Source organism: Perissodus microlepis, chromosome 5 (genome assembly GCF_051167445.1).
Source record: "Perissodus microlepis isolate ML-2025 ecotype Zambia chromosome 5, ASM5116744v1, whole genome shotgun sequence".
Classification (NCBI taxonomy): Eukaryota; Metazoa; Chordata; class Actinopteri; order Cichliformes; family Cichlidae; genus Perissodus; species Perissodus microlepis.
The window spans coordinates 4,174,471-4,191,201 of record NC_140465.1 but is presented as its reverse complement, the minus strand read 5'-3'; the positions used below and the strand labels follow the sequence as shown (position 1 = coordinate 4,191,201).

The following is a 16,731-nucleotide window of genomic DNA, read 5'->3' as shown; positions in this document are numbered from 1 at the left end:
TTGTGTGGTTTTCAATTAATATTTTCACACTGGGCAAACAATCCAGAGCAAAAGAAGCTGCAATTTCATCCTGATGAAGGCTGAGGTAGAAGAACTTTTACCATTTTCTGCCATCCATCTATTGTTAAGGTGAAAGGCAGGGGCCACCCCGGACAGGTCACCAATCTTTCACGAGGCTCCGATACACTCAGAGATCAATATAATAAACACTCTCTGACTCTGAATGTGTATGATAATCAACTATAACCACAGTAAATGTAAAATGTTTGTAGATTCATAGGTTTTTGTGGAGAAATTCATATATGAACCACTAACCTAAGAAAGGAATTTTATTGGACGCTAACTTACTGCTTGTGCATCATTGGTGTTTTAAAAATCAGCTTCTAAAGATAACAGAGAGCAAAAGAACCCAGCAGCTCATTTTTGGCCCCCAAGCAGCAATTTAATTTGGCTGTGCAACTGATGGACTAAATGACTAATAAATATGGATGATCAACAGAATCAACACACCAGGCCTTTTAATTTATTTAAGCATCCATTTTTCTTCTTGCTAATACTTTAGCACACTTTGCATAAGAATTTAGTTTGTTTCCGCACATTTTGTATCCACGTAATGTGATGTGTGCACACAATTTGGTGAGCCAAATGACACTAGTACACTGTTCTTCCTGCAAACCCTGGATCTTGGCACACGTGGGTGTGCTACTGTGACACCAGAATGCTTAAATACATTTTTAAAATCCAAAATATGTCTTTGAATAATGTTGCCACAAGCTTGCTTTGATAAAGAGAACCGAAACACAAAGATTTCATGTCATAATTGCCTGAGCTTCACGCCCTGAGCAGTTATCAAGCCTCTGCTTTGAGCTGCATTCACACACACACTGAACACTGTCCAGACGTGTCTCATAGCAACAATATGAGAAATGGCTTGCTCCACCTCTTAAACTACAGCCATGCCTTTATTAGAATTAATAAAAAAATAAAAACATTTCACTGTGTTTCCCTCTGGATCCTTTGGTGGTTGAGCTGAGCTAACATGTACCACGGTCCCCTGTTGATTTTGTTTCCCTCTGTTGGCTGTGTTGCTAACTGAGCAGTAGAGGGCGTCATTATTCCAGTCATCGCGCCCTTTAGTACATCAGGAGCACGAAGAGCACTTTGACATTAAGAGCCAACAGTGTGATTAAAACTAGGTGAAAAAGCAGCATTCATTTGGCACATCAGAGTCTCCCATCTTCCAAAACGAACACCTGACTCTGCTCGCGTCACCCATGTCTTTCTCCTCGGGCTCAGGACATACTGGACGACGTAAACCTCGGGCCTTTGCCAGAAATTATAATTGGGGTGAGAGGACCTGCTTTCACATGAGGCAGAAATAGATTTTTCTTTTACTTTTTGTCTCACTCACTTTAAACAAAGCTTTGTCTCTTGTTAGTGTGAAGTCCCTCTTTTTTTCTCCCACAAATTAGAGGCGAGCACGCTGAGCGAGGGGGAGGAGAGAGGACGGGCCATCTCCATCGGCCTGCTTACCACTCAGGGGAGCTCATTAGAGGCACCCGCAGCCCAGCGGCTTGGTGTTGTGCTGGCACTACTTCTGACACCACATCAGTACTGTCGGCTTCAACGCCACGAAGAGAAACGAGTCGGCGTAAGAAAGCAAGACACCGTCTCCTGACAGCCTGTCACAACATTAAGGTGTCCAGATGTAGCACGCTACTAAAGACAGCGCTCACAGCATGTCTGCTTTCTCACAGCGGCCTCCTGGAACCACAAATTGAATCGTGGATTTTTCTTTTTGTGGTACAATGAATAAAGCAGCTCAAGCTGATAACGGCTGCACAAATCTAAGCAGACACTTCACACAGACCAGGTTGATGTTATCACTCTGATAGAAATGATAAGTCACTTCCTCAGAAAAGCACCTCTGTACAGGAAACAGAATCTGAGGAGAATCCTCGAAAATGAAACCAGGCCTTGCCCCACAGCCTGCGATGTCAGGACGGACGGCGTCTGCAGAAAGGCAGCGAGGGCCTGGGTTGTGCTGCGTCAGGGCTTCTGTCAGAGCATTTAAACATCCGTCCACGCACATGTGAGCAAGCAGCAGGCTCTGCGCAGGATCCGGGATTCCCTCTAACACACAGCGGACCCGCTTCACGCCACGAGGAGGCGGCTGCTTTGTTTTGGTACCAGGATCGGCTGGCATTGTGTGCACTGAAATACGGTGCGCAGAAAGGCATGCTACGGTGCCTGCTGGATGGGGTCCATTGAGTCACCACGGCAACAGACGGCAGATGTTTGTGTGTTCTGGCAGAGCTGGAATTAATGAGTGTTTACCGTCAGGCAGCTGAGTGCCACCTCATGGCCCGACGCCATGCATCACTTTAAAGATAAATCTGATGTAGTACGAGAGTTCAATAAGAAGCGTACTGTTGCTGGATTTGTGAGAGAAACGTCTTCAATATAACAGTTTGGATGCTAACAAACCACAAATGCAGATGTACTGCTACTGACTGTAGGGAGGGGTTTTCATGAGACGATCTGATCATTTAAAAGCAGAGCCAGAGTGGGACAATGGCAGAATCATTCTTTGGAAAGAGTCTCCAAGTCTTTCTATAAGATATGAGAAGACTAGAAGCCAATCCCCCCCCTACCAATCCCCACTTCCCCGAATATTTCAGGCCTCTTTTTTTTCCTCTTCATCCTGAACTGAAAGGAGCATCTCAGTTTTATGCTCTCTCTCTCTCTCTCTCTCTCTCTCTCATACCCATTTACACGCACAGACACGCAAATCACAATCTGTCTGTGTAGAAGAAAAGAACTCTCACACTGTGCAGCTTATCTGGGATTGTTTTTGGGTGCACTGCGTATGCCCCTCTCGCATGACTTATAAATTAATCAATGTGTTCATGCGGCAATTTTTAATGCTGCTGCATAGACGCAGTGCTTGAGTGTTCCTTGCATATTAGCGACCACAACAGACGTGCACTGTGTCCATTCCAACTGGTCCGTGTCTGAGCAAGCGTGTTCTGACACACTAGGGTATGCTAAAGACACGCAAGCCACGTGAACCTTAGGGATCAGTGGATTGCCCAGTGGGCTAATACGACATATTCTTATGGCAGGTTTTCATGAAATGCAGTTTAATCAGATGCTACCTGCTTCTTTTCATTATGAAGAAGGCATTCTTTAGCATTGGTGCCTTGATGTTGGTTATTGAGAGATTTTAGTCCTGAGATCAAGTCTGCAATTGAACATGTGCAATGCATGTGTGCATTCATTCCATAAATTTAAACATTTAAAAGTTTTCCCCATATACAAAAAAAACCTCTGTGGGGAGATTAAAGCACTCAAATCTACTCTGACAGAGTAGATTTAGGACAAGATCTTGATTTGGGGTAAAATATGCCTCATCACAATAGCGGTCCTGCATGCAGAAAAAAGGTGAGCTGGGAGTGACAGATATGTCTCACTAATAGCATAAACTGGTGCATCATGCACTGCTGCTAAAGGATACCTTGTGCAAAACAGACATGCCAGTGACTTTCACTTAATTGATGCCCCTTGAAGACATCCATGGATTGCATCATAAACAGCATCAACCAAGCAAGTGACTAATTGATGATCGCTGTGGTTGCTGTGACTCTGTGAAAAGTCAGAGCAGGCTGTTTGAAAGACGAGTCCGTGGAGGATACACGGACAAATTTATCGTTTTAAAGGAAATATGTTTCTGCTTCTTTATTATTTTGAATGGTACACCTTGGAAAGTTCACGGGCAACAGGATTCTGATACATTGGCCTAATCCAGGGATGTCAAACATAAGGCCCAGGAGCCAGAGTCAGCCCCAGTCAATGTGGCTCATTGGATGGCTTTGACAAATGTGAAGTAGGACATAAATTCTGGACTTTTCACTCTATTTTTTACAAGTTTTATAGCTTTTCCTAGTGACAAAGATGTCCCCCATGGCCATTCGTACTACACCAAATTGTGTAATTAGTTCTTAATTTTACACATTTACTTCTAACAATTTAAGCCCAAAGAGGGGTGCTGACAGAGCAGAGCATTTTTTTTTTATCATGTAGAAAAACTGAGACTCAATGTTGAAACTTCACTTCTTTTTCTCATATCAAGCTATCTCTAACCCTAACTCACATAAGATCAAAGTGGGCTGTACGTGGCCTGCAATGTAAAATGACTTTGACATTGTCTTAAGTTAGAAACAAATCAAGGTATGTAAGTGTTTAGAAAAACCTCTTTGACCCCATGTTTCAGGTTTAAACAGGTCAGCAAATGGGCTACTGAATCATGTGCAAATGTATTAAAGCTAAACTTGTAAGACTAAAGACTTGGACAGGAATTTCCTTTGAGCTTTAGTGTTCACCTGCCACGATCAGTTTGGCGGCCATTTATATTTAACAAGTATGCAGGATGGACCATAACAGCTGAACACATTTCACACAGCACACACACACAGCTACAGCTGAGTGGCAATCAAACAGCCCAGGAAAAACCCACTACCTTTAGGTCCTGGCTGCTTTGCACAGCCAGATATTAAATGCATGTGTGGCATGCTTCTGGACTGTCACTACAAAGCATCTTTCCAAAGTGCTGTCTCTGGTGAAAAATGATGATTCAGCGACATCTGTGACGAGGTTTTAGTCAAACAGTGAAAACAAACCTTTGAAAAAAGAACAAATAGAATACAACAAAAAGTCCACAAATTGTTTGCATGGACTTCCTTCAAAGACAACTCGTATTGATGCAGCATGAGAGCTCATTTCTGCAAGAGAGCTCTTGTCACCGTGACTTGATAGAGGCGATCGGATGAAAGCTGCCGGCGCGAAGCACAAGCAGAACGATACGATTGTTAGCGACTCTTTGAAGAATTGTTGTTTTCAAAAATGAGAGTGGTAAAGTCACAAAAAGGAAACAATATCACAGAAAGTGGTGGAAAATGCCAACGACAGCCATTATGTCTCTGATGTCCATTTTCATTTGAGCTGTGTGGATAATCTGCTATGAATTTCTAATGGGCCCGAGCTCTCCTGTGTCATCAAATACTTTATCTGTACAATCCATCAAAGGGACACCTCTGCGGGCTGAAATGGAGACTAGGAAGAAACCATAAAAGGCTGCACATAAACATGCAACCGCACACTTATGAAAACATTACTGACCTCCGGTGTAATTATACCTCCGCCTGCATCCCTCGGCTCTTCAATCAAAAATGACAAACTGCCAGCGCGCAGGCCCATTTTCCTAGACTCTAATAAAAGTCTCCAGACCACACCCACTCCCGCAGAGTGACATTAAAAGCTAATCAGATATTAAAAGGCTTTTCATTAGGGTCCAGAAGAAGACAGACTGGTGTGTTGGGACCACTAACTGAGCAGCAGGGCTTTCCAGTAATTACCACTGGTCCACCACCTGCACCCTGCACCCTCCCTCCCCAGTCACACTACCATCTCATCCTGCTGCTCATAAAGCATGCTTCCACACAGCTGTGCACATCTACTAGCCATAGACCCTATCTGAGACAATGGACCCCTGGAAACGTCACATTGAGGGCTGTTTGCAGTCAGTTTGAATCTCTGAGTGGTGGTTTCACAGCTGTTTTCATGTTTTGTTCATTTGTGATGTTTTTTGTGCATTTCTGTGGAAATGTTGTACTTGTTTATATCCCTTACTCTGTGCTTTTATTATTTTGTGTAGCATTGCTGGAAAACTCATTGTGCAATAAACTTGGTCATTTACACTGGAGAGTGTATGACTACATTCAAACAGTGCATACACAAATACAGGATTTCTTTTGTTATCTGAAATCTCATTAAAAACATTATTGAACCATCACCACTCCCAAGGAAACTTTGCCTTTTGTGACTTCCTTCTTGGACCCTATTATGTCAGTTTCTATAGTCACAGAAGTCACACATTTGAATCCTGTAACACCATGAAAGTTGGGGACTGGTGGTGTTTGCAATAGCAGATTGAAAGTTTGACTTAAAATTATTCTGATTCATTAACATACATGCTGGTTAATAGTAAGCAGCCAATGCACGGGTTTCACTAATCTAATTTTGCTTGTAGACTTGTTTTGTGAAGTCGAAGGGAAAAGGACCCAATCGCAGGCACTGACGATGCAATGAGTGAGCTTTATTGACATGAGGTAATAACACAGACAGAGCTGAGATGGGACAGACGGAAGATAAGAACAAACCTAAACTGGGACAATCTAACCAACAAATCTAAAACCATAACTCACAGGAAACCATAAAGAGTGGAACACAGGATGACACATGGAGGTAACACAGACAGACCAGTAACAAGCAGACAAAAACACAGGGCTTACATACACACAGGAGCAATCAGGGAATGGGAGACAGGAGGGAAACACAGCTGGGAGAAATCAGAGCTGACGAGACAAGAGGAAGCAAAACCAGGCACACTACACACAGGACAGGGACTATCAAAGTAAAACAGGAAGTACAACAGGCACGCACAGACACGAGACATAAGACATGGCAACAGGAAGGAAACACAGAGACACAGAACAAAAGGAGCTCAAAATACAAAACAGAAACCAAACCTAGGAACAAGAAAATCTTAACATGAATTAACTTTAAACATAAGATAATAATCCAAACCAAAACCACCAAGTCCACAGGCTCAGGACAAGTGTAGGAACACTTCAGGCATTTCTAAGTGATAATGATTTCAGCTGTAATCACCTTTCAACATTTTCTTTTTTCTTTTTCTGGCTTGATTTTAAATGAGCCAAAAATGCGAGAGCATAATTTGCAGTCATTAGCGGTTTCAGCACTGCAGAAAATGTGCTTATCTTTGTTGCAAGAAGTTTGGCACAAAAGGCCCAAACAGTTTTCTGCATCACACTCCACTGAAGAGAAATGTCATGCAAAATAAATTAATTAATTTAAAAAAAATGAAGGATGTCCTTGAGCAAATTCTGACATTGTGGACAGTTTGTCCTTGGGGGACAGTTACCAACACGGGCTGCTCGAGTTTACTTTTGTGACGACGTTCAGAACATACGCAATATATATTTACTTCTCCATAGCAGTGCATTCACTGACTGTCATATGGACAGAACTGTAAAGCGTCTGTCGCCAAGTCCAGCTTCACTTCTTTACTGTTGGGCCTACTGTACAAAGCAAGCATGGCCCGCTACACTGATGATTAGTGATGTCTGGATGAGCAGCAGGCGATAAGGCAAAGACTCTCCCACCCCCTTCCACTCCCCCACCCCCAGAATCCCCCCATCCCCCACCCCTCAATCTCCTCCGCATTAATTATGACATTGGTAATAAAGGAAAGTGTTTAACGGGCAGGAATTGCAAATGAGTGGGAATTGATTGGGCCTTCTCTCATACTAATTGATTGCAGACTTCAACCAGAAATAATAAAAGCGGATGAAGAGGAGGAGATGAGGGAAAGAGAATGAAAGCTGGGTGGGGTGAGTTAGGGGATGGGGGGTTTATTTAAAGGGCGGGTGGCAAGCAGGAGGTGGAAGTGGGAGGAGAACAGGCGTAAAGAGGTCAGAAAGAGTAAACACAATTGATGCAGCAGCTTACAAATAAGGAAAGTGTGTCTCTAATTACTGTTATTATTCTATTGTAAAAGTGCATTTCTCAGATTTGCACAATTAATCAGTGCGATGCAAAACACATGGGGTGACAACATGCAGTCCAAACATATAATAAAACACTCAGTTCCTGCAGCCTTTGCAAATGCACCACACCATTAACAACATGCATTTCCTCAAGCAGTAATAGCACTAATGTCCATCCTCTGTCGACACACTGCCGCTCCTGGCATATGCTACACAACAGTGAAAACAAAAACCCCGAGCTGCCAGTGAACGATACTCTCCCATAATACAAGCCGAAGGGTGTGGGCACGAAGCCGGAGGTGTTCCAGGAACCATTAGCCCCCTATTGATTAGCTACGTAACATTATAAACTATGCTGCAGTCATATTAACTAAGCTGTTCATGAAGTGAATAGCCGAGAGCTTAACCTCTCTCTTTTATTCATTCATAGCTTTGCTCCTTTGTTTTTATGAGATGAAAACTGAAACAAAAAGCTCAATCGCACATTCCAGGTGAAGGCGAATTCAGACTTTTTAAACGAGAGAGCAATATTTGAAATTCTGTTTAATAAGCCGCTTAAGTTTCCTTCTCAAAACCTTCTACTTGACTACCCAGAGGTTTGGGGCGATAACTCGACTCAAACAATTGCAAATGCATAATATGTGACTAGCCTGATGTTAGCAGGGTGTTCACACTGGTAAATGCTGGTGAGTGCCACTTCCAGCTGGAACCTAGCAATCCTTTCTGAGTATACAAAGATGGAGCCGGAGCCCTTCCTGAGGATAATGGCCTGGCTCACACCATACTGGGAAAAGCACTTTGGAAGGGAAAGGTCCTGGTGAACATGGTTAGCATTCAATAGTTTAGATTTTAATTGGTTATGGGATACTATGAGAGCACTGCCGAGCTTTTAATTCATCAGAGGGCCGTGACCAAGTGGCACATTGCTGTTACCAGAGTCGGAGTGAATTTAGGCTTCACGGGGCAGCTAGGGCCGGGTCGGGAGTACCTCTCCTGGACCACTGACAGCTCAGGGTCATAGTCTAGCTGACGGAGGTCGAGCGATCCAAGCTTTGGCCATTAATGTTTGATGAGCTTGGCCTCACTGGCATGTATAAAAGATGGAGGAGGACCCCAGGTGGCAGTGGCGTCCCCCTCCCCCCAAGAGCAACTATCCGATCATTATTGAACGGGCCATCGGCCACCGCTAGTGGCACCTGATAGTGATTAAAAAGGGACTCAGAGCGCAGCAGTTTTCTGAGCTACAGTGACACGCCATTATTTTTGAGAGATTTATTCTTGATTATGGCAATTTAAATCCATCATACTTTCATCCAAGCATGTACTGAGATCATTAGAAGGAGATCTTGTCTAACTGAAATATTATGGTTTATCTCCTCACCTGCTGTGTTTCAAAGAAGGTTTCAAATGCAACATTAACATTATTCCCTCTTTTCTCCTACAGAACTGTAAGCTAAACATTCAGATGCTCTCTGTTTCAGTAGGGGCAGGAACATGTGACATCTACCAACAGAATGTGTCCATGTTTAACCTCTATTGTCATTTAACTGGGACAGCACTCACTCATGTAAATGAAGTAGACTTATTTTATAACGCGTTTTCATGTACATTACAGTAACTGTACAATCTGAATACACATACAATGTTCCTGAGAAAAACTTTTTCACTTGATCTTTATTACTAATCATTTAAACATATTTAGGTAAACAATGAAATGAATGCTACACGTGTATATATCATCATAAATCAAAATATTGTGTAAAGTATATCAAAAAGGTTTCAAAATTTTTTATTTCACTACAAACCTCTGGAAATACTTTTCAAAAGAATACAGGAAAGTTTGAGCTCTTGAAGTACTTATTGTATTATAATATGGTTCTTTGCTCAGATTTCTCACCAGTGAAACTGATTTCTAAACTTTATTAAACAGGAAAATGATGATATTTGGGATTAGCCTATACCTCACCAGCTGGAGCGTTTAACCACTTTTTGTTTTATATAGACTAGGCATAGGAGTAAAGGTGAGGGGGAACTAGAGCTAATGTTGAGTTAGCACTGCCAATACCCTTAGGCTGGTTCATTTAAAATAAATGAATTACACAAACTATGAAATATTTAAAAGGTAAATTAGTACTGACTTGTCATTTTTTGCCTCTGATAATGTCTTGGGCTGAGTCCTGTAGCTCACTTTATCAATCAGGATCCAGGTGAACACATTTGGATTAAATATGATAAAATTTTTAAACACACGAGAGAGAAAAAACATTAAACAAACACAGAGTCCAAACAGGAGTCCAGGAAAGAAGACCTGGATCAAATTACAGACGGCAATAAGACACTGTAGTGTTAAATTATTTATAACACAATATTGGCATGCAGTCCAACAACAAGCAGCTTATTAAGGGACAAATGTGCACTTATGCATTATCCTGACGTTCGACTTCTTCAAAAGTGACGACAGAAACAGCTAAACACAACACTGTGTCTAGTTGCAGAGATATAGGCTATAGCTAGTTTCTGTATCGTAAGTGTGGCATCGGTCGTCAGTGACACCACAGTGAGTCAAACACGCCTAATCAGGATGAAAAGAATTCCTTCCACATTAAGGACAAAAAGTGTGAAATTGCTGAGGAATGGCAAAAGTACAGTGACACAGTAATGCAGACACACGTCAGTTATACCGACTGACATCCCAGCACACACAAAGCACAAGAACATAAAATGCAGTTTTATCATCATGTGACATTATTCTAGGGTGCAGACCAGCAAACATCTATTAACATCTGCATTTCTTTAAACAATCCGTTCAGCAGACCACCAGTGAATTAGACCCACACTCACCATACGCCTCCTCCTAGGTGCTCTGTCTGTCTCTCGGTTGTGTTAAAAGCTCGTCTGCCTCCCGCCTGCCTGCCTGCCTCAGGTGTTCGACGGCAGAAAGCTCCTGAGATACTGCAGCTGCTCTTCACCAGTGACAGGGCAGAGGGAGTTTCTGTCAGACAGTGAATGGCCAACAGCTCACTGACTCCGCTCCGTACTCTTTACACAAGGCCCTCTACACCACCACTCCCCGCTTAAGGCAGAAATGACTTTACCATTAAAGTGCAGCCTTTATGGAAGACCAGGTGGGTATCGATTCACAACACAGGCGCACATCTGCTTGTAGACAACTCTCAACTGCCGTGTTTACACGCATGCCAGGAAGCTGCGCAGAGCTACAGTAATTGTCCAGACAGCTGAGGGTTTGTTGTCCAGTTCAGGAGGGAAACCGTATTTCCTCTCGTCGGGGAGACTAGGAGCACAGGAAGCAAACACACAGACACGTACTCCACTGTAGGTCACCTCAAACAGGCTGCAGCTCCAGTCTGAGTCCCCAAGTTAAATAAATAATGTCTGCACTCCTAGCAGATCAGGTTTGCTAGCTTCTACTATTTCACTGGCAAACCTTTTTAAATGGGCTGCATGAACACAGTCTTTGAACTAAACACGGTCTGCTAAGAGTTCAAACAAAGATTGGGACAGCCTCTGCTGTGCAGTCAGGCTCTTTACAGGGAATATATTACAAAAGCAGGTTAAAATTCACTACAGAGAGTGAATACCTGGGGGGACCACTCTCACACTCACAGATGGGGTTGGTATGCAGACAGACATTCAGGAGAAGAATCAGAGAAACAGGGTGAGGACCTGCATGTGAGCACGTGAGTTATTGAGCTATGACTTCTGTCCTCAGGAATGTTCTGCAGACATGCTGCTCTACCATCAGCTCAGAGAGAGGAGGGCTACAAAAGGTCACTCTGCCAGAGACAGCAATAACACTGCAAAAGGTTTTAATTATGCAAAACAACCCAAGAACGCCAAAAAATCCTGTGTCAACTACTTGTAATTTTCACATATTTATTGAACTGAAAGTCCACCTCATCATTCCCCGTACAGAGATTTTGTGGATGTGGGTAAAAGAAGACGAAGCACCACGACAATGCTGGAAAGCAGAAAACGTTGATCTTCTTAAATGTTGTGCTAGAATTTTCTTCTGCTGCCACTGTTACTATCAAAAAAGTGGCAAAAAAAAAAGACTCTAGCGTAAATATAGACCAGGCTAATTAAAGTCAGCTATTTAAAAACACCACACATTTGCCTCCAGATCATGTGTGTATGTGTGAGTAAATGTGCGGTCAATTTTAGCAGAGCAGACAGAAGGGACTCCAAGCCAAGAGGAAAAAGCATGTAACTGTGGCATTCATGAGAAATCGGCACGGACGGAAAATGTCTGATGGCCAAGTTACACAGGGCTGTTTGCGTGCGCAGAACCAGACAGAGATCAGAAATTCAATATAACGCCTGGACTTGCTGAGAATCCCAGGAGGAACATTTGTGTTGTGGCCGGCAGACCCAAGGAGACTGGAATTACAGGCCGTAGCAGTTTATGAATGGTGATTGTCTACTGCTGAGTCAGGCTGCTCTAGCCACAGTGGCCACTAATTTTAGCCTTGCTGTGGTGAAACCACTGTGAGGAACCATTAATGCTTCAGCCCATCCCCTGCAGCATCTTCAGTATGTTTAATACGACAACACAGATGGAGGGCACTGCATGGAACGAAGCATAGTAAGTCTTCTTCCAGTCATCTCCAAAGAAACAACAGTTTTTCTAAACTACTGCTGAAACACTTTGCCCATTAAGTCATCAAATTATACGACTAATTTAATAATCAATACTTTCAGTAAGTGGTTCCTGATAGGGGTCATTATGGGTCCAGTTGGTTCAGAGGAATCGAGACCTGACCTGATTGTACCTGCGTCGTACTGGGACCATATTCTACATTAACTGCTCTGGTCTAATAAAGTTGGGTAGGGTTTCATTTTCCTGACACAGATCTAATTATCTTTGTATTAGAGTTGGGTCTTGCTGAGCTTGGATCACCCCTTTGGACACATCTCAGATTAAGAAGTCCAAAACTCGGCGTAATTGAAAGACCTCTAGTTTTAAATCCCAGACAGCACTGGAGGGTCACAGCATGGATAATATAATTCTGTTTATTTTTGGAAGATGAACATGATTAAAAAAATCATAGCTGTTAAGAAACTGGTAGATACTCAATCAGTGACATGGGGTCACAAAAAGGTCACAGGGACCACTCACATGCTCAGCAGCCATTTTTCAAAGAAAAGTATTTACTGGATCAACACTAAGCTAATTAAACGAGTACTTTCAATCTGAAGTACCATACATTTGGATGTTTGGGCTCTTGTATAAAAATGAGTTGTTTCAAGATGGATGTTTTCACTATTCTGTAACATTTGATGGACTAAATGTTGAAAACAAAGGATTTAAATGATTTAAAACAGAGAAAAAAAAACAAGAAATCAACTAAACAACCTTTGATCTTAAGTCATCTGATGATTTATTACATACCACAGCTTTAAAAGTTTGTTTTAAAACTTGTGGTAAACCATACAGTCTCATATTGCAGCCTAACTCATTTTGCAATAATCTATTTAAAAAAGAAAAGGCTAACTTACCACCCCTGATCTACAGGTGTCCAATTTTATTAAAAAGCGTTACCCCGGGGAAGGAACCAGCATGAGCCCGAATGCTTTCCCAGCCACACACCAACACCACACTTTTGAGCTCTGGAGTAAGAGGATCCCCCTACCTTATCGTGCGCACTGAAATGCAGTATTTCCACATTAGATTCCACATGCCCCTGACATCGTCAGGACAGATTTGGCTTGTTTAAGTTCTTGAGTGAGAGACCCAAATGTTTTTAGGCAACTCAGAGCTGGGAAAAGCCTGCCTCAGGAGAAGCAGCATCCACCCATGCCACTCCTTCTCTCTCTCTTCACTTGACCACAAAACATGTACTAGTCTTTGCTCGCTCCTGAGAAAAAATGACTAATTCTCCGTCCTGTAGGCTGGGTTTTTTCAGTCACTGCTCCTTTCTGAGTTCCTCTTTTTTCATTTCTTTATTCTACATTTGCAAAAGTAGACACAAGCTGTTCTTGTCTGAGGAGAGCAGAGCAGAGACTTATCCAGCATTACCAAGTAAGGCCAGCTTCTAAGTGGACCAGACAGGGAGGAAAATCCCTTCTTGCCTTAGTGTGTAACACTAGTGAGTGTTCACATTCCACTAGCTGGCTGCAGCCCCTTTCCTCAGTAGCTTATCTTTTATTGCTGCCACGCCATTCCTCCTCTAAATCATCCCACTGGCTGAGTACGGGATGTGCAAAGGTTCAGGTATTGTTTTCTCCTGTGGTGTCAAGTCTCACTGTTTTTCACAAACTCTCAATAGATGGTATCTGACCTAAGGGTCGTGAAACATGCTGCAGCTGAATAAGATTATTTTGGTCATGCTACAGTGGGTGTGATGCGTCAGCTATCTTTAAACAGCAGTAAGAGGAAAATAAAACATCCAAGTCAACATGCTGAGTCAGTGAATGTAAAGAAAAAGTAAAAAAACTCTTTGCTGTCTGGTGTTTATCATCCGTCTCATGAGAGACAATGCACCCAGTGTGTAACGCGTGAGGGTTTACGGTTCAGTTAAGCAACTGAGTTAACTGGACCAAGTATTTACTTTCCTGTTTTTATATTTTTAATAGCTGATTTTCTGTAAAGACTGTTGCTTTGAGTGCAGTCTGGGATTAGGTTGCAGCTTTTTAAGCATCACTTCTTAAACTGCCATGTCTGGCAGTAATCTTGTTCATGCTTCAAGAGCATTTAAAAAGCAAGATAAGGACAGGCTAGATGGAGAGAATGAAAAATGTCACGTAATGGTGCTATTAAATAAGAAGTAGAAAAACCAGTGTTAATGCATTCACACACTCTTCTACTGTAATGATACTAATGCATAAATATCACCAGGTCTGAGGTCTAAGATCTTTCTTCTGTAGAAAAGTCAGCAGCTTTTCCACACATGACACTGACACCTTCAATTGCAATCAGAGTAAGACTTGCATGTCTGGAAGGGGCTTTAGCTGCGAACAGCTGTGCAGTCTGAAAATCCTTCAGCTACAAAGAATGACAGAAAGGAGGAGAGGTGCTCCGTGTTCCAGCAAAGGAAACTTGAACTTTGAATGCAGGGTAACTCGTGATGCAGACAAAGACTTGAAAGAAGCTCAACTGAACTCATGGGGAGAGTTACAAAAAACTAGCCTCCATCAGTACGTGTTTAAATGTTGACACCGGTTATTAGCTCTTTCTCCCAAAGCTCATCTTTCTACTACTGATTACTTGGAATTTATTTTTTATTTTTGCACTGAGTGAGGACTGTAGATGTTGCCCTCAGTGTAGACTGGAGTCTCCATCTGAATGGATCTTTTTCACACAGTATGAACAGTAGTGACATTTTCAGGTGTATGTACAAGCTGGTATTCATACATGTTGTTTTTATCCTAGACTTGAAAACATAAAACCACCCTTGGACATTAATCATCATTACTACCTGTTTGTTTATCAGAATATAATGGATTAAAAATCATTTTATTTTAAATATCAGTTCTTAAAAACACATCTATAATCTATCCTTTGTTACAGGTACAAACTTTTGAAATGTTTTGGAAAGTTAAATAAGATACCTTGATTTCTTATGTTTGTATATACAGTGTATTTGAGTGATTCATATATTATAAGGTAAAGAAGTGATTAGAATTTACTTTTTGTAGGTAGCATCTACACTAGAGTATTATAGTGTAGTGACCTAAATAACCATAACAGCTAGGCATATCAACTGCTCCAAACAAGCTTCAGCTGCATGTAAACGATATGCTGACACATAGTAAAGGAAATCCTTACAGTGACCATCTGAGACCTTTGCCTTTGTTATTTTAGATGTTTAAGAATAACCAAGTATTTCCATTGCCTGCTGGTCTCTGTGTCTTCCTGTATGAGCAGCTGCCAAACATTTCTCTGTCTATCTTTGACCTCCACTCTCATGGCTGGGTCAGCTACTAAGAGATAGAATGAATGCTGATACTAATGCTACAGTATAAAAATGTCAGTGTGAATTATCTGCTTGATAAAGACTCACAATATTTTCACAATATTTCAATTCAATGAAGAAACAAGAGCAGAAACAGATGAAAAATGGCAGATATAATTAATATGTAATGCAAGCTAATCAACAAAAGGGAGAATCGGTGGCCACAGGCAACAGAGCTGTGAACCACAGTGATTGCAGCTCCAGGCTTGCACTGCCACACTCTGTACACATTCACACAGCAGATTGATTTGACAGGGGCTTCGTACTTTGATGTTTCCATTTCATGCCATGAAGAAAATCACAGAAAGAGTGACTGATATCAAACTGACCGCTACGAGCCATATCTGCTACTGGGTGGTGCAGTCTGGGCGAACAAGCTGCTAGTGTATCAGCTACAAAATGTTCACTCCAATGATGGTTCACTTGCAGGCCAGACAACACCAGAATGTCCACACTGTAATTTCTTTAACAAAGTTGCATGGTCAGTCAGTACAGACTGGCTGAGGAACACTTACAGACCCCCTTTGAGTAAGCAGAGGATCATTGGATGTAATATTATGTAACCTGTAATTACACGGCAGTAATTTGGTGCACATGGCTCGACTAACTCATTAATCTTGAATGATATTTACATGTTTGGGTGGAATATACAGTATACTGCCATCCAGTGAAAGGTCTTGCTTTTTTCAGCAAGATAATGTCAAACCACATTCTGCATTTATTCCACCAACATGGCTCACTAAAACGTCTGGGTGCTAAACTGGCCTGTCTGCAGGCTCATTTTGAAACGAAACATGACAAATGAGGCGTTGAACTGCCGAGTAGCCGAAATCTTGTATCAAACAAACGTGTTTTGCTTTTAAAATGACAGCAATTGGTCAGTTTTTGCTGATTGTGATTAAAAAAGGTGATCCAACACATTAGGAAACACATTTCTGAAAAGTGTGGCTGGCATCAAATTGAAATGAGCATATATTTTAACACACTAACATTAATGCAACTTTAAGTTATATTAACTCTCTTTCTAATGTAACCTATATTATATAGTGAGTGTTAAACAGTTTGCTTATTTTTTTTGTACATCTAAATAAAAAACAAATAAAAAAAAAAAAACACTCCAATCACTTGTG

General features: G+C 41.8%; 1 protein-coding gene across 6 annotated transcripts in view; it reads right to left on the bottom strand.

The window, feature by feature from the left end:
- The window catches only part of iqsec1b (IQ motif and Sec7 domain ArfGEF 1b), a 232,011-nt gene that overhangs the window by 49,671 nt on the left and 165,609 nt on the right, over window positions 1-16,731 (bottom strand). Inside the window, exon 1 of one of the 6 annotated variants that reach the window (XM_084927441.1) lies at window positions 13,280-16,622. The exons of the other annotated variants lie outside the window; for them this stretch is intronic. Within the exon in view, the coding sequence (XP_084783567.1) occupies window positions 13,280-13,326 (47 nt within the window). The 5' untranslated portion in view covers window positions 13,327-16,622. Of the gene's footprint in view, window positions 1-13,279; window positions 16,623-16,731 lie in introns of those variants that run through there. 6 annotated transcript variants of the gene reach the window in all.